Source organism: Schistosoma haematobium, chromosome 2 (assembly GCF_000699445.3).
Source record: "Schistosoma haematobium chromosome 2, whole genome shotgun sequence".
NCBI lineage: Eukaryota > Metazoa > Platyhelminthes > Trematoda > Strigeidida > Schistosomatidae > Schistosoma > Schistosoma haematobium.
The window spans coordinates 13,332,686-13,347,414 of NC_067197.1; the positions used below are offsets into that span (position 1 = coordinate 13,332,686).

The following is a 14,729-nucleotide window of genomic DNA, read 5'->3' on the forward strand; positions in this document are numbered from 1 at the left end:
CATTTCATTCATTCTACTTGAGTCACATTCTGACCTTGTTATTTATTCGCTTATAAATCTTATCTGTTTTTATATGAACACGTGGGTGTGTGTACACTTCTGATCTCATTACTCATCACATGTCTGTAACCTACTTTTATGTAACTGTAAATATTGATCAACGCTTGGTTCAAGGGGAGATGGCTCACCTGCCATCTCTACTCTGTGTCCTTTCTCTTCTCTCTATTCCATTCGCCTTATATACAAAATATATGTATTCGCAAGTCCATTCTCGTTACTCGGCTTATTTAATTCCATGATAAACTAACGTGATTTAAGTCGATAATTATATACGAGGATATGTGACAACAAACATTCATACGATCTAATTGGAGTCAGATCCACGGGCCACTAAAAGCTGGAGAGGACTGCCCAGGACAGAGTTGGATGTAGGATGCTGGTGAGCGGCCCATCCACCTCCATGGAAGGTAACGAGTGTAACTATGTGGATGGATTTGCGTGTATATAGCATGCAATGCTCTTTGAACCTAGCACACAACAATACCGTCATGCACTGCACATTGCCCTTTCTCAGATCAGGCAACTCGAAAGTAACGAAAACACCACCGAATCATAAGACGAGATAGGTATACCGGTCAATAAAATATAAACCACTGGAGACTAGGGTGAATATCACTAAGCCGGCGTACATGGCGTCCAGCAGGAAACCAGGTGCATGCTTCATTATATATTTTTGGGTCTTATCCTTCCACAGGATCACCTGAGAAAAGCTTGTTATGAATTTCGCTTCCTCTAAATAGTCTAATTAGGCAATCCACTTAGTATCAGACGAATAGCAAAGCCGCTAAAACGACACCAACCTAACGACCTTACTAGACCATTCAATAGATAGTAACGACTGACGGTATGTGCAAAGGTCAGGGACATAATCAACGACGACGTCGAACCAATCCCTTAAGTCAAGCGTGTTTATTGAAAATTTATGTCTATCCTTCGCCCTTTTCAATCTTTCTCACAGATCGATGAATTTATTGGATATTGAAGATCGGCGTCTTCGAGCGGCTGCGTTGCCTTATGTTTCGTGTGCCAGTGTTGAAAAGGCTTGGATGTGCGTTTACGTCCATATGTACAGACATCTCACGAAAAAGTACTTTAGAGTTGGATCATCACTGTTCTTTTTGCATACTGACATAACGTACTTAGTATGCGTATACTAAGAAAATAATTATTAACCACAAAAATCATATTACCTTATGTACTTCTTTCAAACAGGTCTCAAAATTGTCCCAACTTGTAAATCTTCGAGATAACATAATATCATTGAAGATTCGTCCTATATCATGCATCATCACGATGGCATCGTCTTCGTTACTTGAAGAATGAACGTTACCAGACATGGTGTGGCTGAACTTAATTCAATCTAAAAATGTACAGAATACTGAGAAGTGATTTCGGACCTAACTTATTCTCTCTCTTTCTTCCCACTAGATCGGGACACCTCAGAGGACATAGCAGGCGAGTAGAAAAGCCAAGAACGAACAAAATACCCGTGGCATACAGGTTTTCACACCGAGTCATCAATACTTGGAACCTGCTGCCTGAAGCAGTGGTGTCCGCACCTTCAATTGACTCTTTCAAGAGAAGACTGGACACTCACAGAAGCATACTAGAAAAGGAATAACATAGGCCGTAGGCCTTCTGTCCTTAGTACACAAATCTGAATCTGATTTGACCGCTTCTGAAAATTTTCACGAACTGTCGATGTGACGCACCAATCATTTTGCGACAGTTTGACCTTCAAGTGCTCGCAACCCCCATCAGTGAACGATACCCTAGGAGCGTTGCCGTGGTATAGTATGTGGGTGGTGTCTGGACATTAAGTAAATCTATATATCATAGTTAGCTTACGCATTTAAAAAGTTAGTTTTTATACAAAGAACATCAGCGAATACCAAGTATTGACTGTGGAGTTTTTTAGTTAAGCATGTGCTTGTGGAGACCAGACTTTTTGACATGGTGTCACCTGACCACCTTTTGAAATCTAGTCCAGAAACATCACTGAAACAGAACTCAATTTCACTCAAGCGAAGTACAGGGCATTCGGTGCTAGTGAAGTATAAATCGTTGGTATTGGGAAAATAACTTTCAGTTAGTATTATTTTTACTAACGACTATTCACATCGATGCTCATTCATAGCTAGTATGGTTGTTGGCTGGATAAAAGCCATGAGTGACTGGACCGAAACGTGAGATCGTTATGCAATGTTAATGTATATCAGCATGATCTGTGTTGGCTGATACAAACTATGTGATCGGGATCCTAACGATGGTTGTAATTAATGATTTAAGACGCACAAATTCAGTTAGTGACCTAGGAGCATATGTTCCTTATCTGCCCCCACATTTTAAGCTTCAACATCCATAGTCTATTCACCACTAAAACCATATTCTGTGTTTAATATATTTTCCATCACTGTTATTACCACTACCATGATATTCATCTTAATGTTATCTCGCTGTATCTTTGCGGTACATGGACTTGAACCGATAGATATTTGTCGTATGACGCTCACGGTTGAGTGACTGGAAAAAGAGGTTATAGCGCCCTTTAATATTGCTTTCGCTAGGTCTATTTCTGATAAATTTGAGTCTACAAATGGTTTCAAAATAAATAACTGGGTCATTGGAAGTACAAAAACTCAGACTTAACTGCAAGTCATTTTGTAAAATGTGCTGTTCTGATTGCAGTAATTCTCGTGAGTTTCACTAGGGTAATATTCTCCATAGTCCAATCAGATTCAACGATCTAATGCATCATATATGTTAATAGTTTTGCCTGGGAACCAATCGGTCATTAGTTTATTTCCTTGTAATTTCAATGAACGTTAATTCAACTTATCGAATGTGCTGTAGACGTTTGATCGTCCGTTGGAGTTTCTGGGATTTTCAATCCTTTGGTATTCAACAAGGATTCCAACTTTTAAGATTCTCCATCACTTTCCACCAATTGGGGTTGCAATTTAATAAAGGATAACACTAAGTACATGAAGCCAGTCACATAAAGTTATTGAGCAGAAGTGTAGGTTAAAGTTATTCATCAAAACCATATGTCCCCAGCATAACAAAAACAGTCAACGTTTCCCGGCTTTCCATAGTCACAAAATGGCACTTCCAAAATCGTGAATCGCCCAAATGCCCTGGTATGACCGAGAGCGGGTTGGGTTCGCCCTCCCTCTCGAAATACTCTCACACGGCCACGCGTATACAGCCTCTGCCAGGGAAGTCCTACTCACTGCCTTCTCGCACCAGGTGTGTTGTTTACGAAAATGAGAGGACGAAAAGCGAATGTCCCGCGCTTTAACCGGATCCCAAACCAAATCAATGGTGCACATGGGTTCCAGTATCCTGCGGGGACAAATGGCGTATGAACCAATTTTCGGTCACCGGCTACCATGGGACTGCATATCCTTACGATGCTCCACTGCCTTGTGGGTAAGGCCTTCAGGTCAAAGGCTCGGGGTGTGGCCCCCTAAGATAACCACCTGTTGCGGTCTGGGCACCCGGGCAGCATCACAGCCCACACACAAATGATGAACTGCCTTTAATTATTGAAACTACTTTTCTTGCTTCAACTAACAATCAAATGATTCAAATTATTACTATTATTGTGACTATTATTATTATTATTTACTACGACATTATTCACCCTCTTTTATCCCTACTCTGTCTATACTTATTTTTTCGACTTATACAGCAGCTCATCTTTGGTGGAAATTCGACTCTATCTAAACGTACTCGAGTCACTGTCCGGTTGAAAATTGTATGTTACCACCGAATATGAGTACTGAAGCAGTTTTTCTGAAACCACGTGCACCATTCACAAACTGGCTACCTTCAACATTCGCACATTTATGCAGGTTGGACAACAGATAGGGCTGGCTATGTCTTTGGAAAGTCTTAATATTGATGTTTGTTGTCTATCCGAGACCCGTATTCAAGACTCTAGCGAAGTACTACAAATTCGCTCTACATCTGTCACTTCAAAAAGCTTGTTTTACGTGCGCTTATTCAGGGACCCTGTGGCATCTTCGTCTGGTCTTGCAGGCGTTGGTGTCACACTAAGCGCTAGAGCTGAGGCAGCACTAGTCGATTGGATCCCCATTAACAGTCGGTTATGTGCTGTTAGATTAGAAAGTTCCATCAAAGTGAGAAATCGGCGTGAGAAACTATGTCTTTTCGTCATCTCCGCCTATGCCCCGACAGATTGCAGCCCGGATGCAATCAAGGATGAGTTTTATCATCAGTTATCTGTTTTTCTCCAGAAAGTGCGTTCGACAGATATTGTAGTACTAGCCGGAGACTTGAGTGCTCAGGTCGGGCGTCTAGGCGGTGTGTGTCTGAGAAGTTTATTAACATCCTAAAAGCCCTATATATAAACACCTCAGGCAGAGTGAGGGCTCACAACTACATCTCTCCATTGTTCCATTCGAGCAGTGGGGTTAGACAGGGTTGCCCAATCTCATCATTCCTCTTCAACTTTGCCATCGATGACATTCTGTAAACAGCTCTGATGGATGTAAGTAATGGTGGTGTGGATCTGTTGCTTTGAGTATGTGGATGATATTGTCTTACTGTGCGATAATGCCCAAGCCATGCAATCCGCACTTAATCAGTTGGCAATCAGTGTCCGTAGGTACGGTATGAGCTTTGCACCTTCAAAGTGCAAAGTACTTCTACAAGACTGGCAGGATTCTAATCCTGCACTCACTCTGGATGGTGAGCAGGTAGAAGTAGTCGAGATGTTATTCTGGCTGTAAAAGGTCGTATCTACAACGCGTCGGTGAAAGCAGTTCTGCTCTATGCTTGTGAAACCTGGCCTCTCCGAGTTGAGGATGTCAGACGACTCTCTGTGTTTGATCATCGTTGTCTCCGAAGGATTGCTGCCATCCAGTGGCAACACCATGTTAGTAATGCAAAGGTTCGGTATCGTGTGTTCGGGCGCAGAGACAATAATCCAATTGGTGTCACTCTCTTGAAACATCGACTTCGGTGGCTTGGACATGTTCTACGAATGTCGTCCCAGAGGATTCCACGTCGTGCATTATTTGCCGTCGCTGGGACTGGTTGGAAAAATCGGAGAGGTGGTCAGTGTATGACATGGTGTCGTGGTATGAGAGAAAGCTACAAAGGACTGGCTTGTGTTGGTCCTTCACGACTCCCTGACTGGGGTACGAGAGATGGTGCGACACAGTGGCTAGAGAAGTTATCAGATATGGCTGAGAATAAAAGCCAGTGGCGATCCTGCTGTAACCTTTTAATTTCTTCATAAAAAGTGATTGTATCTTCCTTAACTGAAAGATTTCTTCTGATTGAACCTTTCCGTTTCCCCCATTATTACTATTATTTTTATTACAGTACCTTACTTCAATGTCTTCGTTATCGTTCTCTTTTTTTACGCTCCTTACCTTTTTTCTTTTTCCTTCTCTTTAAATTCTCATTGTTTTGTGTGGCGCATATATATTGGCGCTCTCTTGTACCAATATTTCTATGTTCAAATAAATAAATAAATTTACTACAACTTAATACCAAGATCTTTATGATAATAGCTTTTAAACTAAACTTTAAATAGTCCATAGACAAGTAAGTCATGCCATACAGTTTTATAAAGAAAAATATACTCAGCAATATACATTTTTGTGTTCAACGTAACTTTAAATATTAATTTTCATATCTATTTCTACAGGTTATCACCAATCTTTAAACTTTTTCATCAAATGCGGAATTCTTCATTTTATATTACCAAATCGATCGTTTATGAGTGCTTATCTCACAGTCCATTCCGACGATGCAATTTTTCTAGTGATTCCGGGGATTCACAATGTTTAACAAAGCCTCGATATAAATGGGCTGTATATGGCAAAAGGTACTTTTAGTATCACTGAGGAAATTTTTTAAGTGCAACTGATAATGATCCACATAAAACTTCCATAATTTTATTCCCAGGACAAGGATCTCATTTTGTCGGAATGGGCAAAAATCTTGTAAAGTTACCGAAGATAAGGCAAATGTTTCAATGTGCCAATGAAATATTGAGAACAGATATTCTTCGTATTTGCCTTGAGGGTCCTGCTTCAAAACTATCAAAAACCATTCACTGTCAACCAGCTACTTTTATAATTTCTTTAGCAGCCCTTGTAAAGCTTCGAGAAGAAAATGACGAGGTTTCTATGCCATATAATTCACGCTATATGTTTTAAGTTAATTAGAAATTGCGTGGTTACAGCAGGGTTTAGTCTCGGCGAGATCAGTGCTTTAGTGTTTTCGGGTGCCCTGACGTATGAAGAAGGTGAGTCTACTTATTTTCATATATTAATGAAAACAGGTCTGCATATCATTCGTGTCCGAGCAGAAGCCATGCAAAAAGCTTGTGATGAAAAAGCTGGAGCAATGGTTACTGTTTTCCTCAATCCTGGATCCCCATTAAAACTTTGTATAGCAGCAGCTATCAATCATTGCGAGGTTCGCCATAAAATCCAGAACCCTTGTTGTAAAGTTGCTAACTATTTATATCCAGATTGCAAAGTTATCGCTGGAAATAAAGAGGTAATATATTTCAAATCAGGATAATATTTTTTGAACTCCATACAATACTTGCCTATCATAATCCCTTACTTTACCTATCAACAATATCTTTACTATATTTCTAAGTTATAGAAAAGGATTTGTAAATATCTCTTGATTTAATTACTAAATAATATAGTCAGTATTGCATTAAATAGAATCAGCACAGAGGATAAAAATGCCTTCATTAATGTTTACATCTTCGTACTTATACAGAGTCACAGATTCAAAAGATGTGGTCATTATTATGTAGTGTTTTTCCTTACTGGATTTTCGTTTGCCATCCCATCTAGATTGTACTTCTGTGGTTGTTTGACTTAATACACTGCTCAACTTCAGTAAAAATACGTTTCAATTAGTTTCCGGAGACTGGTTTATTTTAGTTTCAATCTGACTTTCTGTTCACTGGGTGATTTATCGCTTACTTAATACATGAAACCATTATATACAACAGAACTCCGTAAATTTGTTATTCTTTGTGCATCCAATTAGTGTTGTTCTCATCACAAATTCGCCAATGCACCTGCCTTCTCATGTATGTCAATATTCATATGAGCCCTTCTGTTTTTATTTATCAAGTATGGGTAATTATAAACAGCTTCGATGTTCAGTTTTCCTTGGTGAAAAAACTAGACACATTTGATATACAAACGTTAAGAACTCACGCTCTACCCTTAGAGTTACATCCTACTTAGAGGTCTCCTTATCAACATAGATTATGAGCTTATCTACTTCTATTAAATAAATAGTTCGGAAATGTAGTATTTTAAGCTCAGTGAAACTATATGGTTTTGTTTTACAGCTGCGTATATCATGCACTTGTAGATAAGCAGCTACTATCTTAAATTTTTACTGATTTTGTTAAGATTAACTGCATAAAATAGTTATTCCCTAGTTTCATTTGGATTTAAATCTTCCTATCAAATAATTTCAGGCAATCGACTTTATTGAAGATCATGCTGGTCAATTTGGAATACGTCGAACTAAACGATTACCAGTTGATGGGGCTTTTCATACTCCTTTGATGTTCTCTGCCCGGAAAGTTATTGCTAATTCACTAGATAGGATGGGGAATTTCCGGAGACCTTCGATACCTGTTATTAGTGCCGTAGATGTGTTACCGTATAGAGGTACAATGAATATTAAACGAAAACTTGCTATGCAGGTACATACTTCTGTATTAAGAATTTGTAAGAAAGCTAATGCTAGCATAAACATTTGAAATTTTTTTAATGCTTCGCACTTACAAGAAACGGTGTAGGTCATTCTAGGAAGCACTCTAGAAATTCACTCGTAAGTCATAAAACTATTTTTCGAGGTTTCACAGGGAGAGATGTCATTTACGTTTAATGGCTCAGAGTCGATCACAATGATATAGTTGCATTCATTTCCTATCTTACCTTAAGTCATGTTCATCAATATCATTTCTATTCCTCAAATCCATTCATTTCAAATCGTATTCCTCAATGTCTAATTTTTTTCACTATCATTATTTCGGTTCTTGCTAATAATCTTGTAAACTGAATCCTTCCTAGTTGTGTGATAGTAACTTGGATCGATACATATTTGTTACAATCTTTATGACTGACTAACCCAACTACTTAAGCATACGTTCAGTGATGTGATTAAAAACAATATACGTGTTGAACAATTAATAGATCCCTGATATTGACCATTTCCGGTAATAAATGTTAGACGGACTGTTGAGTCTAAGTATGATATGAGACTCAATTTATCGATATAATTCCATAATTAACAAATTACCTTGCTTACGGTTAGAAGTTGGGTATGTGTAGTTAGCATTCATCCTACTCATCTCATATGTAGTAATACGAATAGGGACTCACTGTGGCTTAATAAAAGACTACTTCTGTTAGATTTACTTAGTATATCACTAAATAACATTTAAAAATATACCTGATGTAGAAAAGTAGTAGCCATTAATTTTTCACGCAGTAAGGACGGTCTTAGTGATTTGCTATCAAAATACAATCTTCATTAAAGAATAAAATAAATGTCTCACCGTCCAAAGGTAGGTTTCCTAACATTTTTAAAAATAGACTTTCAAATTTACAAACGCGATATTTCAATTAGTTGCATGTGGCGCATAAAAAACTCAAGAAATAAGTTTCGCGCTGATTGCTAGTCACCAGAAATCTGTGTCTCCGATCTCAGAGAAAGTGACACTCCCTGTAGTCAATCAGCAGTAAGGGCTAGACAAACATAGCATTTGTTATTATACGGACAGACCAGTCGACAGAAATGTATACACATTTATTACTTATTTTAACACAAATATAGGTACAAGGGGGCAACAGATACATAAGCGCCACGCAATAACAATGAGAATGGGAAGAGATAGAGAATGTAAGGTGCGCATAAGAAAAAAAGAACAATAACGACCACAGATTAGTGTATGGTAGTGTAATAATGATAATGATAATAATGGGGGAAACGGTAAGGTATAACCAGAATTCTTTCTGTTAAGAAAGATACAATCACATTTTATGAAGAAATTAAAAGGTTACAGCAGGATCGCCACTGGCTTTTATTCTCAGCCATATCTGATAACTTCTCTAGCCACTGTGTCGCACCATCTCTCGTACCCCAGTCAGGGAGTCGTGAAGGACCAACACAAGCCAGTCCTTTGTAGCTTTCTCTCATACCACGACACCATGTCATACACTGACCACCTCTCCGATTTTTCCAACCAGTCCCAGCGACGGCAAATAATGCACGACGTGGAATCCTCTGGGACGACATTCGTAGAACATGTCCAAGCCACCGAAGTCGATGTTTCAAGAGAGTGACACCAATTGGATTACTGTCTCTGCGCCCGAACACACGATACCGAACCTCTGCATTACTAACATGGTGTTGCCACTGGATCTCAGCAGTCCTTCGAGGACAGCGATGACCTAACACCCCCAACTCGTATAGGCCAGGTTTCACAAGCATAGAGCAGAACTGCTCTCACCGATGCGCTGTAGATACGACCTCTTACAGCCAGACTAACATCACGAAGGCGCGAAAGGTGGCCCAGATTGGCATACGCCGCTCTGGCTTTCACTATACGTGCATTGATCTCATCATTCACACCCCCACCAGCACTTATGCAGCTACCTAGATACACGAGCTTCTCGACTACTTCTATCTGTTCACCATCCAGAGTGAGTGCAGGATTAGAATCCTGCCAGTCTTGTAGAAGTACTTTGCACTTCGAAGGTGCAAAGCACATACCATACCTACGGACACTGATTGCCAACTGATTAAGTGCGGATTGCATGGCTTGTGTGTTATTGCACAGTAAAACAATGATATAGTTTTGAAGTATTTATTCATTGTAATTGTCCATTATTATAACTAATAAAATTTTATGGTCCAGCCACAACTTGTTTGTATATCTCCTATTTTTATCCCTGTAACACAGTAATTGCAAATTTATAATCATGGCGTTTGAGATTTAAACTGTTGAAAACAATTTTTCGTCCTAATACTCTTTTTGAGAGCAATCTGTACGGACCTTTCGAGTTACTGGATAATTGTTTATTCGTTATTTCTCTGTAAATCTATTTCGTGCTACTTCGGAGGCATGACTAGTTAGTATTCGTTTGATATCTTCAGATGTTAGCAGTTTCAAAAAAGCTTCGTGTCTTTGTACTCTTTACAGGTTATCCGTCCTGTAAGATGGGAGCAAACGATGTATGCACTATATGATCGCCCAACAGATGTCCCTTTTCCTCGTACAATTGAAGCCGGTCCTGGCCGACAACTTGGTGCGATGCTGAGGATGGTCAGCCGTGGAGCATTTGATGGTTACAGCTCTATAGACGTGTAGATATTGTCATTCTCTTCAGCTGCATTTAATGTGTACCCATGTATATACCAACCAACGTGTACAGCTAAACAAAATATATTAGCAAATTAAACTCAATGATTTTATTTGCGGATAAATGATTTAGTAATGTAATAATTTTTTAGAGGTGTAGTTTACTCGTGATTTATTTTTTCACCTCTATAAGTTACGATATTCTTTTCAGTTTCCCATATTTTGACTTCGTAAAGTAAATTATTAGGGATAGCATTGACTAATTGTGACCATATGAAAACTGCTAGGTTTTCCGTAGTTGATACAATACTATTCTTTTTAAAATATTCAACATCTTCATCTATATTTTTATGATCTAATAGGTCGAGGACATGTTTTTGAACAACTGATTTCAAGTCACTTATGTTCATAATCATACCGGTTCTTTGATCGATAGGTCCTGAAACTGTGACTTCTAATTTGTAATTATGACCATGTCCCATTGGATTATTACATTTTTGAAACAGTTTAACATTTTCTTCATTACTAAGATGTTGTGAATGAAGACGATGACAGGCTGAGAATGATTCTACTCTCGTGAGGTAACATAGAGCACACATCTGTGAAGTATTACATGTATATAGTCCTGTTAAAAGAAACAAAAGTTAACAATAATAGTTTGGCATAAAATCAACTATCAATATTCGAAAATTTCCTCAATGACTATTATCTTCATACGATAAAATGACTGCAAAACAAAGGGAGTCCCCATCATTAGTAATACCGACAAAGCTAAATGAGTGGCTGTTTTTAATTCAGTCAAGACCTAGTTGAGTAAAGCAACTAGTAACAAGGAGAAATTCTACCGTTCCGTGGTATACAGAAAGCAAGTAATCCTTGTTCCCATTGTGTAAAGTGTTGGCGTACAAACCCAGTGACTAAATTTATTTTTACTTTATTTAAATACATAAATATTGGTACAAGGAGGCGCTGAATATATATATGCCACGCTTCATCATTCAATTTGTGTGAGGGTTGGGATATTGCTCGAGCGCCCAAACCGGACCAAGTGGTTTCCTTAGGGGGCCACTCCCCGAGCCTTTGACCTAGAGGTCCAATCCACAAGGCAGCGGGGCAAGTTTTTAGACGCAGTCCCATGGTAGCCAGTCACCAACAATCGGTTCATACACCATGTGTTCCCTCAGGATCCTGGAGCCCATGAGCAGTATTGGTTTGGGATCAGGCCTTTCCTACTCCTCTAAGGTGCAATCTTCGTATCCGCCAGCCCGGTTAAAGCGCCGGACATTCGCTTTTCATCCTCTCAACTGCATAAAAATACCCTGGCGCGAGAATGCAGTGAGTAGGACCTCCCTGACAATGGTTGTATACCCGTAGCAACGTAAGAGCACATGAGAGAGTGGACTCTTCCCACCCTTGGTCGCACCAGGGCATTTAGCGGCTAGTGCATAAAGACAATTAATATCACTAATCAGGGGCATCAAAATTACTATGCTGAGTAAAATTGCGTCAACAGAGACTTGATATTAGAGTTTCTATATCTCCAGTTTACTTCATAAACAATGTGTATTTCTGTGACTTGTGTTGTCCTTCAAAAGATTGTCCATTAATTCACATTCGTCTTTACAATAATCTTGACTTTAAAATATTTCCAGATTAATGAAGCTAGGAATCAAGTTAAACACTGGGCAGGTTTCTGTCTTCTTTAAGACTTGACTCTATCTAAAGTGTTAATAGAACTTGCTTTACATTGTTTGGTCACTTAGTTTGCGTCAATGCAAACAACACTGCATACTCATCTATATCCACCAGTCACAACAAACTGCTATGGATGCCACCTACCAATTTCCTTCAAATACTTTGAATCTGATATACCCCATTTTGTTTGTCTTGTACGCCGAATCGATATCAACGGCCTCCGGAATTTTTAATGAATATCGATCATATCGCTACGTGCATAAACAATCTCCGATATATTGCTAAGATTGCTTTGAAGCACTTTCGCCTTCCCAATATCTCTTACACGACGTATAAGATCATTTAAAATCTCAATTCCTGTTTCTTTATGGTTATTTATACACAACACTTACGTTGGTAGCCTTGTCCTTACATTTCTAGTGTTACTGTACAGCATAACTTTCTTAATTTCTTTCTACGCTAAATCCATGACTCAAAACATCGATATTTCCTTGAACAAAAGGTTGAACGGCGTCCCTCTCAGCACTCAACGACCTTCTTCTCGAGCTATCTGTGGTCACAAAGATGTCAGTACATGGGTGGTAATGTGAGGCATTAAAAGTGCCATTTCGTATTATCCAGTGATACACACTACTCTCATTTTAAACTTACTACCCAAATATTAACAACCAGAATGGCGTCGAACGTTGAAGAAGACAGACTTGTCCCTTGTTACTTAGTCCGGGACCCCGAGTAGGATGCAAGATCCCGAAAGTGAATTGGTACTTCGCATACTGACACTTTGTTGTACTAGACCTATTAAGGTGTCTCAAAGTAACAGTACGGGAAGTATTGGGCTCCTGAAACGTAGGTTGTCCAGGTTCCACACTAGTTGCCTTCATGAATCCATCTGTAAATATGTAGCATGCTGATTCGCTGTCTAGGCCAGAGGTAGCTCAACTACAATGTGCGCATGAAGAACACGGAATGTGACCTAAGCAACCAATGAAGGCGAACATAGGGGAAGCAATGGTGAAATGACGACTTCTGAGGTTGGCTACTTGGGGTTGAGCAAAAGGCAGGTAATTTGGCGTGTATTTGGGGAAAACGTAGACAGTTTCGCCACATTTCAAACATGCAGCAACAAAAAGGGGAGTTTCGCAACATTTCTCCATGGCAGACGAGAAAGAGGATCTTTAGCGCATCTCCTCTTTTAAATCCGTGTTCCTATTTATCCCCTCTATTGATTGCTTAGAAAGGATGCTGGAAAGGGGAGGGCATTTTCATGTTCGATCTCTGAGCGACGCTGAATCAACCTTCAGAAAACTCACCTACTTACTAGGGTCAAAAAGAGGATTATGGACTAATGTGAGGAATCAGGAATGGGACGAAAAGTAAGGAGTTAGTATTCGAACCTACAGTTTGGGTTTTTATGACAAAAACAACATAAGCCTCGAGTGTAACATGGATGATCGAACCTCGCGCTAAAGCTCAAGGCCTGCTTTTGGTTCATCCGTAAATTATAGTCCTGTCGAGGCACAGTATGATGGACCTGAACGTCATCTGGTGTGAATGTGCAACAGAGCACCTCCAGCTATGGTTGTATTCATTTTCACAATTGAGAACGAGGGCTTACAGAAGTCTTTATTTTCAGTAAGTTTAGCTGTTAAAACCCTTTTACTTATTATAAGTCTAGCAGTAAATAAATCCCCATAATCAATAGCTCTGTCAGTCTTCGATGTTTTATGCTGACCGTATTAATTTTAATGTATTCACCTAGCTGGAGGCTGTCGGTCACTCATCCGCACCAGATCATCAGTGGGTATGCCATACTACTCATCACTTTGATCAGTTAGCCAGCTTAGACCAAACGTTTCTATATATACCGATAGCCTTCCGAAAAATTCTTCGAATTTTTTTATTTCTGACCTGACTGGGTTGGCAAGCTTCAATTGTAAAGGGATTACTCGTTATGGCTTTGTCAATCTCCGAATACTTGTGACATCTTTACGACTTTCATTATTTGTTACCGATCTGTCTTATGCTCCAGGTACTCGGACCATATGATGTGCGGATGGTCTTCAACTTTAGAAGTGTTACGAAGTCTCTCGAATAATCCGATTCTACAAGGGGAATTGAAGATGACCTAGATAATATCCTCACCTTTTAAGAAGACCTAAACAGAATGCATGTCGAAGAGAAACTTCTTTCCTCCCATTATCACTTAATTTAGAAACTTAATGATGGATATTACCCTTTAAGAGATCCCAGAGCCTCAATCTAAACGACTTGAGCATCGTTCTTTATTATACTCTCGGTGGATCTTCCTTTTGGCATTTGAGCCCATTTAACTTATCCACTTCAAAGAGTGCCTTTCAGAACACCTAGAAATTTTGCTCTGGAATTAATCGAAACGTTTCACAGTTCTCCTAATATTTCATGTGGAAAAAGCTTGTGTATTATATCCCCTTACCATATAAAGCATAATGACCTTATGGAATGTGTTTAGAGAAGAGCACCTAAGAAATTACGCGGATGAATAAAATAAATCCTACTCACCTCGGTTCGAAGCATTCAGTCTACAACTAGTTCAGTATGAGAGGAT

General features: G+C 39.2%; 2 protein-coding genes across 4 annotated transcripts; one reads left to right on the plus strand and one right to left on the minus strand.

The window, feature by feature from the left end:
• Positions 1–262: 262 nt before the first annotated feature.
• MS3_00006241 (uncharacterized protein) lies at positions 263–10,555 on the plus strand (the record flags this gene model as incomplete). Of its 3 annotated transcripts, none has more annotated exons than XM_051214364.1 (6): positions 1,820–1,880; positions 1,921–2,148; positions 5,744–6,346; positions 6,383–6,603; positions 7,556–7,786; positions 10,292–10,555. In XM_051214364.1, the coding sequence occupies 4 exons, from the start codon at positions 6,214–6,216 to the stop codon at positions 10,457–10,459; spliced, it is 753 nt and encodes a 250-aa protein (XP_051067528.1). In that variant the 3' UTR covers positions 10,460–10,555. The 3 variants fall into 3 exon arrangements, with proteins under 3 accessions (XP_051067527.1, XP_051067528.1, XP_035585880.1); XM_035732715.2 differs by lacking the exons at positions 1,820–1,880; positions 1,921–2,148 and having other exon boundaries at positions 5,775–5,923; positions 5,957–6,221; positions 6,259–6,346; XM_051214363.1 differs by having other exon boundaries at positions 263–5,923; positions 5,957–6,346; positions 6,383–7,786.
• On the minus strand, positions 10,546–13,598 carry MS3_00006242 (uncharacterized protein). The gene has a single exon (XM_051214365.1). The coding sequence runs from the start codon at positions 11,047–11,049 to the stop codon at positions 10,612–10,614; it is 438 nt and encodes a 145-aa protein (XP_051067529.1). The 5' UTR covers positions 11,050–13,598; the 3' UTR covers positions 10,546–10,611.
• Positions 13,599–14,729: the final 1,131 nt, after the last annotated feature.